The sequence below is a fragment of the Falco punctatus genome, assembly GCF_963210335.1.
Source record: "Falco punctatus genome assembly, chromosome: Z".
Taxonomy (NCBI): Eukaryota; Metazoa; Chordata; class Aves; order Falconiformes; family Falconidae; genus Falco; species Falco punctatus.
Window position 1 is genome coordinate 17,157,131 of NC_137586.1, and position 18,015 is coordinate 17,175,145.

Below are 18,015 nucleotides of genomic sequence, written 5' to 3' on the forward strand. Positions count from 1 at the left end.
GGATGGGATGGGATGGGAGCGATGCTTCTCTCCATTTGGTGACAGTGAGCCATGTGATAGACTTAGCCACTTGTAGAGATGCAGCCTGAATCTAATTTATGCTCCAAAATAATCTGTAGGAAAGCTGGACCCCACAATTTACTTATTCAAGATTAAACATGAAAGTAATCTGAAAACACACCAGCTGAAATCACAAAATTTGACACTGCTGCAGTATTTGCAAATGCAGAGTTTGTTGTAGGGAAAGTGCTTTCTAGTGTGAAGGTGCTGACAGCTGTTCAGCAGAATTCAAGAATGTGCTGGTTTTGGCAGGGATAGAATTAATTTTCTTCTCAGTAGCTAGTACAGGGCTATGTGTTGGATTTGTGATGGCAACATTGTTGGTAATTCAGGGAAGTTCTAGTTATTGCTGAGCAGTGCTTACACAGGGCCTTTTCTGCTTCTCATCCCACCCCACCAGCGAGTAGGCTTGGGGTGCACAAGAAGCTGGTAGAGGGGGCAGCTGGCACAAATGGCTCCCCAATTGACCAAAGAGATATTCCATACCATATGACGTCATGCTCAGCATATAAAGCTGGAGGAAGAAGAAGGAAGGGGGAAACGTTTGGAGTGATGGCGTTTGTCTTCCCATGTAACCATGACGCATGGCGGAGCCCTGCTTTCCTGGAGATGGCTGAACACCTGCCTGCCCATGGAAAATGGTGCATGAGTTCCTTGGTCGGCTTTAACTTTCGTGCACGGGAGCAAGTGGCTGCCTGGTGCTTTGTTGCTGGCTGCAGTTAAACGACAACTAAAAAGGCAAGGCATTGATGCGTGAAAAAAGTATCTGAGTTTCCTCTTAATCTTCCTCCCTGTGATTCCTATCATCCATAAATTAAGTGAATGATTTTGTCATTGTTCACATGAAATCTCTAAATTACTTGCTTTCCCCTATCAATTATTAAGTGTACAGGTTTTTACAAAAGCTTTGCCAGACATAACTGTTGTGTTTTGCTGAGCTTGAAGCAAACCATTTTTCATTGTCCATGTCTGATTTCCAAGTCTGAATTACTTGAGTTTCTCCTTAGAATTTGGGTTCAAAGCTTTCTTGGTTTCAGTCATAGACAATAAATTGGTTCCTGCTCATTCAAACCCCAAAGCAAATCTCTCAAAATGTATTTTCAGTTCTCAGTGAATCTTCACTAAATGTGCTGAATTCTCAGCTGTTCTCAGCTATCAGGGAAGCATAAATCAAATTACTACAAATTACTTAATTGAGGTAGATTTTTCAGTGCTATACTAGCATAAAGGAAAAAAATGGGGTTTTTTTGTACCTGTATATGTGTGATGTACACATCAGATACATTCAGAGCATGACAACTATGCTGTTTTGGAGGAGGACTGCCTGGGACAATATATTCTGAGCAATTTATAGACCAATTCACTGAAAAGCCACCACAGAAATACTGTTTGCTTCTGTTGTGGTATGTTGGCAATGGGATGTATCCCTCCTGGAATTGGATCTAAGCAAGTCAGTAAAAGTTTATGTTCATCATGGCACTAGGCAGGACAGAAGTGCCATGGAAATGAGGAGAGCTGCTCATGTGTAGGATCAGCTAGACAAGAAATGCTAAAACAGTTGAAGTTAGGCACATAAATTCCTTTACTGTGTGTGGTTTGGCCTGTTTCTGTTCTTATTCTTGCACACACCTACTGTCATCTGTGAATGATGTTTATTTCCACCTTTTCTAACTTCTTCCTGTAGATAAAAATCCACAACAATCCCTCCTCAATCATTGTTTCCAGCTCAAAGGGAAAAAAATCAATGACTAATATGGGATATAGACAGTATGTATCTGTAGAAATGGCCTCATTTGAGGTGATATTGAATCATATTGATTAATGTTGGTGATTAATTAGTTATCACTATGCTTCTACTTGTTATTCAGTATTACTTCTCTTCTTCAGCTTCTGTTCATGTAGTTGTGGTTTGAACTGCTTTTTATTTACTGTTCTGTTGTAGTGGATTAAAGCAAGAATACCATCATCACCCCTACAGAACATCACCTAAAAATGACTGAACAGAGCATGCAAAAAAAGTAATTGAATAACTGGTGATTTCAGTTGGGAAAAGAGCAGAAAATTACTAGTAGAACATGCAGGATCACTGCCTTTTGTGTTTAAATCTGGTTTCCATAATAACAGAGAACTCCCTCTGAAACTAAGGAAGCTGCCTTTTCTTTTTCTAGTACAACAGAATTAATTTTCTGCATATGTTATGCTGACTTTTTGCACAGTGTGCTGGGGCATGTCTCACTGTATCATCAGCTGTCAAGTCTGTTAGACTCTGGGCCAGGTTCTGCTCTGAGCAGAACTAGTGAAAATCTGAAGTAATACCACTGAAATTAAATATTTTGTGAGTTTGAGAAGAAGTGCAAATGTTTGCAGGATTTGTACTTTGTACAACCAAATTATCATAAAGTCGGAGGCTCTGTACCGTTGATACGCTAAGAAAAAAAAGGTCTTAGAGATATTGTGAGATTTATCCTCCTGATAGCAAAGCTTTGGGGTATACATTTGCATATATGAGGTTATTTGTGTACAGAATACCATTTTCTGACATAGAAGTCTCTACAAGTCTCTACGCTTATGTCAAAGAAAAGCAGGTTAAAATAAAAAATTAAAACCTAGGATAGTGCCTGTTGTGCAATTGTTCTTTCAGCTGAGTCACTTTCCCAAATGCAGTAGTAAGGAACAAACTCAAATGTTTCCTCAGTGTCCTAAAAGCGGTCTTTAACAGTAGAACTGGGTAATTTTGTATTACAGAAACCAGAGGAGCCTGGATCCAGTGTCCATACAGGAGGGAGATACAATGCTGCTTTGTTCTGATTTTGTAAAACATACAAGTCTTTTGATGTAACATTTAAGAAATAGATTCAAGCCCATTCTGCTACTGGATAATTCCTCCAGCTTTCCACCACTTTCATCTTCAACTTTCCCAGTAAGCTACTCTAGAATTAGGGAAAGATTGCAATAGGTCTAAGAACCTGTAAAAAAAATCTACCAGTTTTCAGTTGAAGTTTTAGAATTCATGGAGTGATAGTCAGAGAAACCAAGTGGGATACTTTTTAAAATACAGTATGTCATGGAATGGTGTTTTCTACAGCAACATGAGGGTTATGCTTAACTCTTTCCCTTGATAACTTATTTTGGTTCACAGGGTAGGAACCAGACCTTCCCTCACTTACCACTGCAGGAGGTGAGGGCACATGAAGTAAATGTCTCTAACTCTTTGTTTTCTCCTTGTCTGCACTTGAAACATGAGCAAGGCTAGCAAAGAACAAGCGCTCCCAATGACACAACTTTTTCACAGACATACTCTTGGGGAATTGCACCATGCTTCTGTTACATTCCATTGCGTAAGGAATTTACATTGCACTGCGGGAATATGGTACTGTTTTTCTCCATGTAACCAGGATAGGTAACTCAGAGCAGCATCCCATCTCCAGTTAAAGGTTATCCACCCATTATTGCTGGGAGACTGGTAGGGAGGAAATTTTTCTTCAAATTAGACAGAATGAAGAGTCAAATCTGAGCCTTGAACATCCTGAGAATGATTGCCTGAGGATTGTGCTCTGCATCACAACATTTGTAAAAGTTATTTATAGTTGTTCTTAATTTTAACTTCAGTTATTCTAAGAACACTGAAGGGAGTAGCTGTTATGTTTTTATATGCATCTCTGACAGTTTGTCAAATGGTATACTTTTATCAGCTGCAGTATATTTGCTGTAGATCATTACTGCACTGAAAAAACCCAAACATTTCTCCCAAGTTATCAAAGGAAAAAAAATGCTAAACCCCTGAAATGTGTGGTTTTCACCCACTGCCCAAAGGCAGCCAACATAGTTTACAATTAAAGATGAAGGTGGCTAAATGGCTTGTATGTGATCAATTTCTATCTGATCTACTTTCTCCAGAGTAATTTTTACAGTAAACTAATCTTTACAATGTCAGTTCAGTTCCTCAGCCTTATCAGTGTCATTAATTGTATTCTTCCCAGAAGCAGCATGGTCAAAGATTTTGCTGCTGATGCTGCTACTCAGGGCTCCTAGTGACTTGTCTGAAACTTTCTAGTAACTTAACACACCATTACTGAAAACCCTCGCTGTAAGCAAATACATTCCAGCTTCAGCATTGGAACTTCATACATGGTGTGTTGTGAGCATAAAATTGTATATTTAGTTATAGTAGACTACACAGAGGTAGGACAAATTTTGCTGTATTTTCCTCATTGTTGGATTTAAGTTTGGTGAAAACATTGCATTGGAATCCATGGGCTCTTTCCATCTAGCTTCTCTTTATCATACTATGTATTTAAAAAAATGTGTCCTACCATTCAAAAATCTATTTTCAGAACAGAATTTCTTCATTTACTACCTATTTTGAACCTATTTGCATCTAACATTCATCCTCAGTTTTCCCATGATCAATGTAAACCCATGTCTCTTGTGTCAGTCTGTTAACCTGAAAGGCTTGGGTTTTTCCTCTGCATTTTATTCCACCTTGTTTTTTTTCCAGTCAGTTTACAACCAAGTTATCTATAACCAATTAGTTTGAACAACTTGTCTGAACGAAGGTGACATGGTAGCCTTCATCTATAAAAATATGGCACATGCGCTCTCACCTGTGTTGCTAAATTAATCTCAGAAAGACTATTTCTGCAATAAGGCTTTAGCTAGTAGCAAAAGTAGCAGCCTGTGACTTGAAAGAGATTGCATATCTCACACTGTAAAACACTCTTTAGATAAAATACCTAAGCTGGTAGCACTTTGATGTGGAAATCTGTACAGTTACATCCTCACAGACTACTGCACTCACTTCTAAGATTATTAATTTAGAATGAAAACTGTGAAAGAGAACCGAATGAGGTTAATCTTTACAGCTCTGTTTCCTCACAAATGAAAGATTATTTTTGGACTTCTGTCTAATTTATTGGTAATTTAACCATTAAATTTTTGGGATAACTGTTAAACTTTCTAATTCAGCACAAATTCCAGGATTTACCTTGGCTTTAAAGGCAAAGAACAACAAACAAACCTTCAATCTTTTTTAGAGAGAAACATAAAAATTATGGTAAGGAATTTAACTACAGCACAAGTCATTGTGACTGCTGACATAAAGCATGAAAAGCAGATCTTTAACAGGTTTAGTGTGAGATTGTCAGAACTGTATTTTAGACTAGCTAATAGCTGTTCCAGAATATTCCTACTCGGATTTAAATGTAACAATCTATTGGAATAGGAAGAAAGTTTGCTGTTTAAAGGTTGAGGGGGACTGGGAGACATCAAAGTACTGGCTGAGATTATTTTAACACTTTTTTTGGTAATTGGAAAGTACAAATTCATCAAAATCTAATCTGCTTGTGAGAAGCTGATTTCAGTTCTTCATCTTTATAAAATGTACCGGGGGAAGAAGTTTGAAAATTGGTAATACTTCCTTTTTTATACTTTGAAGGAAAAAATAGTTCAAAATAATGGTATTATTTCATAACATAAAGTGTAATAAATAACATGCAAAAGTTCAAAAATAGAGCAAAACCCAAACCAATCGTTGGGCATGGATTTCTGTTGCTGTTGGTTTTAAGTATTCCCTAATGCAAACAGAAAAATCTCAAACACTGCAAAACCTCAATTCATACTCTTGAGGCAAAATCTAGTCTCTGAGGTCTATGAGACATGTGTGTGTACGTGTATGTATATATATATATATATATATGTTCTTTGAATAAAGAAACTACTAAAGACATTATTCTTCATCTTCCAATAATATTGAGACTGTATGTCAGTTCGTTATCTTCTAGTAACAAACCATATCAGGAAAACAAGCCAAGATTAGAGGAAAAAAGATTAGTAAGAGTGCTTTCTATTAATAGCAAAGTAGCAATACTTTTAGAAATAATATATCCAAAGATTTTTAAAATTGTACTGATATACAAGGCCTGTTAAGACAGTGTCTTTTGCTAAAGCATTCAGTTTTACTTCTCTTAATATACCACTGTATTTATAGTTATCCTTTGTATGCACAGGGTGGTAGGATTTATATATTTTTTTCACGAGTCATCAAAATGCTGTTGAACACAACAAAAGTTGGAAGCATCTACTTTCTATGAATGGATTTAGGAATTTATATATTGCCTCTGTATTTGCTAGAGTATATATTTTGTGCTCTCTGTTTAGTGTTTAACAAGAAATAAAAGAATACCCTGTAGCCTGAACAAAATGCTGGGAACACAATGAGTTCTGTTCAACAGGTCCATGTTAATACTTATATTTATTTTCCTTGTAATTTTCATTAACAACAAACAAAATTCTAAAGCAAAATATATAGTATGTGCAATTCTACTATAATTTAGTACACAATACCCCAACTTATTTACTAGCACTGTATAATTTGAACTTGCTAAAATTATGTCCCAGAACATTGTTTGAATCAAGAAAGTACAACCAGCAATTAGGCTGTGCACAAAAAGGAGACATAAAAAGCTGTTGCTACTGAGTTTGGATTAGTGTGGTGGTACATCACTAATGTAGTTCTGGCTTTTGATAGGTACCCACACTTATATATGTAGCTACTGGCATACAGAACACACAAACATGGACTACACATTTCTTATTCAACAGAATAGATTGAAAGAGCCTGGAAAAATTAAAAAGCAGTATCTGTTAAATATAGGATGGGATATAGTATATAGTATAATTTGCATGTAAGTATGGTATAGAATATGGGATTTAGAATCAGAAGGCAATGGTATGTGTATCTTTGTATTTGGGATAATAATAATTCTAAAAAGAGGAAGAAGCGTGAATGGAATATGTAATTTCACAAACACTCTAAACATCTTGAAAGTGCATTTGAATCAGAGACCACTACTGAATTTAAATTTGGGATGTTTGTCTTCACATATATATCCAAATATGTGTATGTGTGTACATACTTTCATGTAGACATGCACACACAGAGTTCAAGAGCTGGTGCACCTACTGAATATCAGTGACATTTCCTGTTGAGATGGTTTTTCATGATGTATGCATTTGAACACAGATTTTATTGGTAAAACAGTAATGAAAAAGAAGAAAATTGTGTCGCTTTAAAGAAACTAAAGGCCGGATATGATTTTGCTATATTCATCAAAGATTAAAATAATTCTAAATGGACAGTCCATAACTTCTAACGATCTGGAGGCACTGAACATTCAAGAAAAATATTTGGAAAAGATTACATGAATTGCCCTGCAGGCTGTCTCCTTGCCATGTTAACACATTTTACCAATTTCCTGACATTTTTAATATTGATTTACAGGATACACTTTTACACTTAGGCTCCTAATTTTCAGAGCTTCCTTGCAATGACCATATCCTGATTATTGTGTTAGTTTAGTGGTTATCACTCTTTAAGTGATAATGAAGCACACCATATACTTTTACTTTTGCTTATCTTGCCATTGCTATTGAGAATATACTTACTGTGTTTTCCTTCTTCACTCATTTATATGCCATTATTTACACACATTGTGTTATTTTATAAAGTATGAAATATGGTTTTGGCATACATTCAATACTCTGCCTAGTAACAAATTTACAAAATATTAATGCATGAGAATATTTAGGAGAGCACATAAATGTAATGGTTTTACAGCTAAGCTAGCCAGCTACCAATTATCTGATGAACTCTTAGTCTAGCACTATCTGGGGCCAAATGTATGATATATTTATTGACTAGAAGCAATATATGTTATCATAGTACCATTGATTCTGCAGAAATTTTTCTAACACTAGTTAAGAATCACTATGTGTAGGTAAATTGTAAGTATTAATTAACAAAATTTGTATAATGCAAGGCCTTAGTTCTGACAAAATTTGGATGACTAGTTTGTAGTTGTCATGTCTAGCTTCACGTTTGGATCAAGTCTACACTTCAGTGTCTCTTTGACCTACATTTAAGAGAAATCTCAAAGTCCAGAAAGCTGGAAGAGTTTTTAAATGAAGTGGAAATATGATGGCTATCACTGTGATGGTGGTGGGAATGTCTGATAGGACAGGGAGTGGATGTTATTAGGTGACTGGAAGAAAGAAGAATATTTTTCTTTTGCTAAGATGGTGCATACCTTTCTTTCAAACACCAAAACATTCTTGAAGAGTCCTGAAATGGGAGAAACCCAGCTCCCATAAGTTCCATGGGTATCAACAGAGCTAACTGCCACCTACTTGTAAAGAGTTGCTCTGTTATGCCCAGGCCAAATCCTATTAAAACCAAAAGGAATAATTTCAGCTGGTCTTAGCTGAGTAACTGATATTGCTATTACATCTATTTAATGCAAAAGTGAATATGTCTGTTCCATAGCACAAGTTACCTTCATGCCAGACTTTCTGGCTGTTACCACTGTTAATTGGTAATATTCTAGTTTCTGAAATATATACAGTCTCTCCAAAGACAAACAGATTTGTTTAAAGACATCTGTATAAATTGTTATTACCAGAGAATGAAGACTACATAGGATTTGCAAAAGCACGAGAATTGGACATGGACATCACACAATCAGAGGATGGCTGAGGCTAGAAGGCAGCTCTGGAGATCATCTGGTTCAACCTCCACCTCAATGCAAGGTCACGTAGAGCAGGCTGGTCAGGGGGCCCTTCAGCTGTGTTTTGAATATCTTCAATGGTGAAGACTTCACAGCTTCTCTGGGTAACCCTTTCCCATGTTTCATCCCCCTCACCATAAAAAAAAAAAAAATTCTATTTAAGTAGAATTTCTGTAATTCTGTTCATGACCATTGCCTTTTGTCTTGTTGCTGGGCACCACTGAGAAAAGCCTAGGTACATCATCACTGAAATGAACTCAATCTAGACTGTTGAAAGCTTGCCCTACAGCTTCAATTAGTCAGCAGCATCATTAAACAAATCCCGATAAAGCCATGGAGTTACTACCTCTGCAATTAAACAGCTTACATAGGTGGGGCATTTTCACTTTCTGGACAAGTTGGATATGAGCCTCTATACAGATATTTTGTACAGCAACACCTGTCCAAATTCATATTGGGACGCATATCACTGTGACAGCTGAGCTCCATAAAGTGAGACTGCCTAGGCTGTCTACACAGTGCAACAAACTAGACACCTACACAACCCAACATCTTCCCAGCTAAAGAGCTGAGCTGGGAATTACTACTTATTTTCCTACTGCCTCAGTGAGGAAGTTCACTCCCTCCCGCCCTCTGTAAATACCTTCTCCATCTTCTTGATCCTCTTGGACACCATTGTTGTGGCAATACCAGCAGGGAGTGAGAGATGGGACCTACTGGGACTTTCCCAGCTATAGGAGTATAAAATGTTTGAGCCATTTCTACATTATTCATGCAATTCTTGTACATTTCCTACATTGCTTAGAAATGAATGCAGAGGAAAGACTGAAAGAATAACTCAGGTTTACATGATACCAGCAAGGTAAACCCAGTAGACCTGTGCCTGAGATCTGTTTGATCTCTGTAATTTTGCTTACTGTTTCTTGTAACAATTAAAGGATTGTATGAAGTCACCATCTATGAGATGTGAACCTGAAATTTCTTTATGAAGTTCAGCTAGTGCCAAATAGATGTTGACGAAGTCTGGAAAAGGTGCTAGACGTTTTAGTGTCAGGCACTCAGATTGATTCTGCATTGCTGGAAGGACTCACTGCTAAGTCAGAATGTGCTGCACAAGTCTCATGTGTGCACACATCTGAGGACAACGTCATTAAGAAAAGTTAAAACCAGTGCAGACTACAGATCTTATGTGATTTTGTCTAACAGAGAGAAATCTTTGGTCTGATGACCATCCTTTCTGTCTGCTAAATTACTTTGAGACTGCCTTGGGCTTTAGGAGTTATTTGGAAGGGGGAGGTCATTTTCTGTTGTAAAGTTGGCCATCTTAAGGAAATTGGACAGCAGAAGTAAATCAGGTTTTGGACATTCATTTTTCTCCCTTCTTCACAAAGCACCAATATTTTTGAATGAAATTTTAAAGTTTGCATTTTAATTATTCAAAAACTCCTGTTATCACAAATAAATAATTTACCTTTCTTATTGGAAGAGGCTGAATACATTTTTGCAAGTTTTGGCCACTGCTGCTGAAACACTTTACTGTTTCATTTTGGGCATCGATGGGATTGCGTCTCTAGAGCTGAAAATGCTGTTTTACTGCAAAAGCCATCAGGTAACCAAGGAGAAAGAATAGGAGGAGGTGACCTCACTGAAGAAATGAGCTGGGTTATCATTATAAATATGTATCTCACTGGCTGGGGAATGGGACCTTCCTATTCCCTGGGTGTAAGCAGAGGGCATAGGGTGTGTACTCTTGAATATAGAATGTATACTGTAAAGTCCATATTCCCTTCTGTCTCTTGCTCCTTTTTGATGCATGAAATACATACTGGTTTGTTTATTGTAAGAATGCAGGCATGCATTACTCAGTAACTGAGGATGCCAAATGTTTTATCAAAATTCTTTATTGGTAGTGAATTAAAGTTAAGAGTTACTACTGTAAGAATTAAGAAATTAATAACACCTTTTATTAGTCCTGCCTCTTCTATTGGCCTTCTTTGATTTTTTATGACTTTGGTGCTATTTCTTTATATCTCAAAGGAAATTGCAGAGCTGAGTTTTTTCCTGTTGAAAGAAATTAATCTTGTGACTGGTGAGAAATTTAAATGTAGTTAGTATTTCTGCAAAGAAATGCTCAGTGCTGTTACAGCTCTATATCTCTCTATATCCACAAAAGGCAGCCCGTGTAATACAGGTTAAAAAAACATTTCAGTGCTGCTAAAATTTTAAGTCAGTTATAAAACACTAATAAAAATGCAGATTAAACATTAATTATCAGATATTAAAAATATCCTTTCATATATGACAGCATAGTAAAACATAAACCACTTACCTGTAATGAGTGCGATTGTACTTCTGCTTATCATTTGCGGTTCCACATCATCAAGCAAGATTGATAAAACTTTGAAGAGACACTGTGGTTCATATGGGCATAATAGATGTTTTCCATGAACAGAGCTTTCTCCTCCTCTTCTCAGGAGGGACTGCAGACACGTGCCTGTTCTTTCCAGCCTCCAGAGTAATGTTTTTATGGGGGACCAAATTTCACAATGCCTATTTCGATCCTATCTTCATGCTGTGTTTGTTGATGCTGTCTGAATGAGTAGTGTTAAGAGACTTCTGATGTATCTTTACAAGACGACTTGTGAAGGTGAATACTTGTAGTGTTACCTTTACTAGCATTGCACTGCACAAAAAATAATCTTGTGGGCTATTGGTGGCCTACACACTCTTTCTCCTACACTGTAATGTTAGCACTTACAAAGGCAGCTGGAATTATGTCTACAATTTTCCTTTGAACCAGCTCGTTTTCTGCAAATTACTCTTATAAGATCCTTAAAGTTTCTTGCAGACATCTCAATAGTCAAGCAGTTAAAATGTTAGTTTTAAAATAAAGTCAAACTCAGTCTTTTGAAAGGACCACTTTATTTAGCAACAAATTTTTCTTTTTTCTTTTTTCTTTTTTCTTTTACAAACCTTTTCTTCACATATTCTGTGAATCCCACTACATTTTCTAAGCTTATACATATTTCAAAAGATACTCGTTGATATCTACTGTCAATGTCCATGGTTCACCTCACATCAAACAAGCATCAACTGTCCTTATACAAGGTTTTGTCCTTTCACTGCAGGGAAATGAGTGCAGATGTACTGAAATAAGAAGCACCAAATGGTCATGGCCACAGGCCATATGGAAGAGGCCTTAATGGGCCACATCTGAAGCTGTTTTAATCAGCCACAACATCTTTGGCTGTAAGGGAGATATGTTATTTTACGGTGGCTAGGGATTTGCTTTAGAATGAGAATGGCTGGGGTTTTACCTTAATATAGGTTATTTATCCATCCATATGTATAGCTGTTTCACCACCATGTAATCAATATATATAAAGTGACTAGGATGCTTCGAGGATTACCTTTCTGTTTTACTTTGGGTTTTTTCTTTACTCAAACGACATCTTAGTTTATGGACAGACAACATATAGCGTTTGAATTATCTCTTTTTCTCCTCAGTATCTCTGCACCGTGCATGCAATGCCATGCACACATATTTGACCTAGCTGTGAGCAAGGTTTCTTGGGTGCTGGCAGTAGCATAACCATATTCTGATGCATCATCTGAGCCTCTGAGTAGAAAATTAGCCCCCTGGGATGGCTCCACTAAGTTGCCAATACAGCTCCCAGGACTGTGGCTAGTTGCTGTACAGCTCTGTCATACCTTTGACCTGCGTTCGGATCAGGAACTTCAAAATTATGAGAAACGTCTGCTTATTGTTTTTATGTCTTGGGGCAGAGAAACTTATGTCACTGGAGCTTTAGATTAGTGTGAAATAATATAAAAAAATCTCTTGAAAAACTAGAAACATCTGTTCATTCTTTTTTTTTTTTGTCACAGCAGTAGTGACCCTATTGCTGTTGAAATTTCAGATTGCCATTAATTTAATACAACAACAATTCATACTGAACATCTGGCCTCTTTTCTTCTTGTCTGTCACAGCCCATTCTGACCCAAGAGCATTGCCCTCGTGGGTGGTAAACAAGTACAAGGGAAAGCAAAGCATACCATCTGCCTCCTTTTGTGTTTGCCCATAATACATTTTTTGTGTTATTTATTCAGTAAGTAGGGTCAAGAGCTTCTACACGGTCAAAAATATATAGCAAGGTAGATTTGACTTATGGCACAGCTTCCATAAGCATGGTTTTATAAACTGTGGAGTAGCCTTGACACACTGGACAGCATAGTCTAGATGAAAATACTGTATCACAGCTTTCAGTCTGATTCTTCTCAGAGAGTTGTTTTAAATAACTCTATGTCATTATGAAAATGGAACAGGCAACCAGTAGGATTCTGTAAAGGTTTCTCTGACCTTGCTGCCATTCAGTGTTTTTGTTAATGACAAAACACTGATAGAAGGTGCAGAGAGCCAGAAGGGGTCTCCTGGTGTGTTGCCTGAAAGATTTTGAAATTGCATGATGTGAAGAAATTGGAAAAATAAGTCTGGAAAAGGTAAATTAGCATCTGACATAAGCAAACATTGACTTCTGGCCTTGGCAGGGATAAACAACTATGCAGCTGTAGGACACTGTAGTGGCAGTGTAGCTGCCTACAGGTTTAGAGGGATCTGGATTGTAAATTGAACATGAGGCAGCACTGACATTTTACAAGGAAAACATCATCCTGGAAAACAAAATGAAAAATCATTTGAGGCAAGCAATACAACCTTGTCCTATGCAAAAATGAGCAAAATATTAGTCTAGAGTCAGTTACTTCACTCTGAGGGAGACCTGGACCACCTGAAAACATTTAAGTAAGACACAACTCCTGAGCATCAGAAAATATTTCCTTCAGAAAAGACTTAAAGATTCAACATTGTTTAGACTAAAGAAGAAAAGGTGGAGGGGCATAAGTGAAAGAATGGTTTCTTTATTGAATAAATATAGTTGAAGTTAAAGTAAATATAAAGGCATAGAGAGCTGTATTAACCTTTTTGTTCCTTTGGTTTTACTCTGTTAACTACTCTTAAGCTAATGGCTTACTAAAAAATAATTCCATTATTACTAAACTGTACTGCATTGGATTGTAAATGTCTTACAGTCCTGGCACTTGGCTATCAGTTTACTATATTTAAATTCATTGTAACCTGTAAGAAAATTATTTTTCTAGGAAAAATAAGCTGAGAAGATCATGGTTTAAACTAACACACAGCAATCAGGATAGTCGTAGTAGTAAATTTTAGGTGCTTGACAATAACAGAAGAAAATCAGTAACTCTTTTATGAGTTTGAAAAAAAAAAAACTAAGCCAAGCCTTTAATGCACACATTGCTTCAGTGATTATTTTGTAAGAAGATAAGAATAAATAATCAATAATAATGTATAACAATTAATAATAATAAGGAAAATTTATAATCTAGTTATCAATTAAACATATTTACACATAAAGACGAATCAGCAACACCCAGTTATTAAATGTTAATTAAAAAAATACATCATTATTTTATTCTGCTTGAAAATTTTGAAAACTTCTAGATCCCAGGAACATGGTAATTTGTTTAGATGTCTCCCCTTTCTGGCATGAGGGCAGTGATTGCAGCTTTTGCTGAAATTAGTCCTGACACATGACTAATTCCCTTTCAGGAAGGGAGCTATGAGTTTGTGACTGGAAGAGATCGTATCTATTCAATTATGCAGTTGAAATACCTCCTCATTAACTTAGGATGGCACAACACCCGTGGAACAGCTAACTTTATTAAATCAGGTTTTATGTATTTTTGTGGGTGGGTCAAATTATGCTCTGGTGTACAATGTGGAATGTAATTGCGTAATAAACTAGAGAATTTCTCGGCTATTTAAATTCCTCTAAAAGGATATTTAACTCAGAAAGCTCTTCAAATTACGGAATAATTCTGATGAATGTTCAAAATCTTATTTGTAGGGAACAGAGATGTTAAATAGTATTTATCAGCCCCAGTATCATCCCCGAGGCTGCTGCTTGTTAAAAGAATTGCTGGGCACTAGACTTTAAGCCTGCTGGTTTAGGAAATTGCCAGCTTCCTTGGCACCTTTGGATGTATCCTGTCTGCTCTTATGGACTTAAACATGTCCAGTTTACTTAATGAAACATCAGTTGTCTTCTACAATGGGTGCAACTCACCCCTCTCCAAATTCTACCACTAGCCATAGAGACCATGCCACTAAAGTCTAAGGCAAAGATATTGGCTACCTCAGCCTTAATCCACAACTACAGAATCATTTAGATTGGAAAAGACATTTCAGATCATCGAGAACAACCTTTAACCTAACCTTTAACCTAACACTAAACCATGTCCATAAGTGACACATTTACACATCTTTTAAATTCCTCCAGGGATGATGATGCTACCACTACCCTGAGTAGCTTGTTCCAGTGCTTGACAGGCCTTTCCACAAAGAAATTTTTCCTAATACCCAATATAAAACTCCCCTGACACAACTTGAGGACATTTCCTCTTGCCCTATTGCTTGCTATTTGGGAGAACAGAGCGATACCCATCTGTCTGCAACCTCCTCTCAGGTAGTTGTAGACAGCAATAAGGTCTCATCTAGAGCCTTCTTTTCTCCAGATTAAACAACCCACATTCCTTCAGCTGCTGCTCATAAGACTTGTACTCCAGATACTTCACCAGCCTCATTGCCCTTCTCTGGACATGCTCCACCACCTCTACATCCTTCTTGCAGTGAGGGCCCCAAAACTGAACACAATTTCTGAGCTGTGGCCTCACCAGTGCCAAGTACAGGTGGACAATCACTGCCCTAGTCATGCTGGCCACACTCTTTCCCATACAATCTGGGATGTTACTGGCCTTCTTGGCCACCTGGGTGCACACTGCTGGCTCATACCCAGCTGACTGTCAACCAGCACCTCCAGGTCCTTTCCCACCAGGCAGCTTTCCAGCTGCTCTTTTCCAAGCCTGGAGAGCTGCGTGTGGTTGTTGTGACCGGGAACTGGCACTTCTCCTTGTTGAACTTCATACAACTGGCCTGGGCCCATCGCTCCAGCCTGCTCAGATCCCTCTGCAGAGATTTCCTACCCTCCCACAGATCAACACTCCCCCCCAACTTGGTGCCCCTCGGCAAACTCACTGAGGCGGCACTCCATCCCCTCGTACGGGTTGTCGGTAAAGCTATTAAACAGAACCGGCCCCAGCACGGAGCCCTGCGGAACACCACTGGTGACCCCTCGCCAGCTGGGTGTAACTCCATCCCCCACCACGCTCTGGGCTCAGCCAGCCAGCCAGCTTTATATCCAGCATAGCGTACATCTATCCAAGCCATGAGCAGCCTGTTTCTCCAGGAGAATTCTGTGGGAGATGGTGTCAAAGGCTTTACTGAAGTCCAGGTAGACAATATCCACAGCCTTTCCCTCATCCACTAGGCAGGTCATCTCGTCATAGGAGATCAGGTTTGTGAAGCAGAACCTGCCTTTCATAAACCCATGCTATCTGGGCCTCATCACCTTGTTGTCCTGCATGTACCACATGACGGTGCTCAGGATGATCTGCTCCATAACCTTCACTAGCACTGAGATCAGGCTGACAGGCCTGTAGTTCCCCAGATCGTTCTTCCTCCCCTTCTTGTAGGTGGGCACCACACTGGCTAACCTCCAGTCTGCAGTCACCTCTTCAGTTTGTCAGGACTGTTGATAAATGATGGAGAGTGTCTTGGCGAGCTCCTCTGCCAGCTCCCTTGGTTCCTTCAGGTGGACCCCATTTGGCCCCATAGATTTGTTTGTGTCTAAGTGGAGTAGTGGGTCACTAACTGTTTCCTCCTGGACTGTGGGAACTTAATTCTGCTCCTCTTCCCTGTCTTCCAGCTCAGGGGGCTGAGTACCCAGAAGGAAGCTGGTCATGATGTCAAAAACAGGCAAAAAAGCATGAAGTACCTCAGCCTTTTCCTTATCTTTGTGGCAATGCTTGCCCCTGCATCCAATAAAGGATGCAGATTATCCCTAGCTCTCCTTTTGCTTCTAATGTATTTGTAAAAATGTTTTTTGTTATCTTTTATGGCAGTAGCCAGCCTGAGTTCTAGCTGGGCTTTCTCCTCCCTGATCTTCTTCCTGCATAAACTCATGACATCCTTATAGTCCTCCAGAGTTGCCTGCCCCTTCTTCCAAAGGTGGTAAACTCTCTTTTTTCCCCTGCAAGTTCCAGCCAAATCTCTCTGCTCATCCAAGCTGGTCTTCTCCCTTGCCAGCTTATCTTTCAACACATGGGGATGGCCTGCTCCTGTGCATTTAAGACTTCTTTCTTGAAGAATGTCCAGCCTTCCCGTATCTCTTGGACCTTCAGAACTATCTCTCAAGGGAACTGTCTCCATATCTCCCAAGATATTTGTATGAATTGATAAGGTCTCCTCTCAGTCTTCTCTTCTCCAGGCTGAGCAGGCTTAGCTCTCTCAGGATTTCTTCATAAGAAAGATGCTCCAGTCCCCTCATCATCTTCACAGCCCTCTACTGGACCCTCTCCAGTAGTTCCCACTCTCTATCAAACTGGGAACCCCAGAACTGGACAGAGTACTCCAGATGTGGTTCCACCAGGTCAGAGTAAAGTGGGACAATAACCTCCCTTGATCAGCTGGCCACATTCTTCCTGATGCACTCCAGAATCCCACTGGTCTTCTTGGCCACCAGGGCACACTGCTGGCTCATGGGCAACTTGCTGTCCACCATGACTCCCAGGTCCTTCTCCGCAGAGCTGCCTTCCAGCAGGTCAGCCCCAGCCTGTGCTGGTGCATGGGGTTGTTCGTCCCCAGGGGCAGGACCCTACACTTGCCCCTGTTGAACGTCATGAGGTTCCTCTCCATCCAACTCTCCAGCCTGCCCAGGTCTCACTGAACCGCAGAGCAGCCTTCAGGTGTGTCAGTCGCTCCTCCCAGTTCTGCATCATCAGCAAACTTGCTGAGGGTGTGCTCAGTCCTTCACCCAGGTGATTCATGAATGAGTTGAACAGGACTGGACCCAGCGCTGAACCCCTGGGGAACACCGTGAGCCTCCAGCTGGACTGTGCTGCTGATCACAGCCCTCTGAGCTCTGCCATTCAGCCAGTTCTCACGGCCTGTCACCGTCCATTCATCCAACCCACACTGCCTGAGCTTACCTATGAGGATGTTGTGGGAGACAGTGTCAAAAGCCTTGCTGAGGTCAAGGTAGGCAACAAAGATGTCTGATTTTAAAACACTCTATGATTTTGATGAATTTATTATCTTATGAATTTATCATATAATTTTCAATAGTTTTGCATTCTTTATACGGAATGTTTCTTACTGACGACATATCTTACAAAGTTCTTGATATTCAGAAGTGTCTGTAAACAACATGAACTGTAACCTTGCTACTATTTTTCTATGGATGAAGGGACATTGCAG

General features: G+C 39.0%; 1 protein-coding gene across 1 annotated transcript in view; it reads left to right on the forward strand.

Moving 5' to 3' along the window:
• Positions 1-11: 11 nt before the first annotated feature.
• The window catches only part of LOC308056110 (uncharacterized protein), a 47,225-nt gene continuing 29,221 nt past the window's right edge, over positions 12-18,015 (forward strand). The window contains exon 1 of the mRNA XM_080370961.1: positions 12-17,796. Coding sequence (XP_080227087.1) covers positions 17,584-17,796 — 213 coding nt within the window. The 5' untranslated portion in view covers positions 12-17,583. The remainder of the gene's footprint in view (positions 17,797-18,015) is intronic.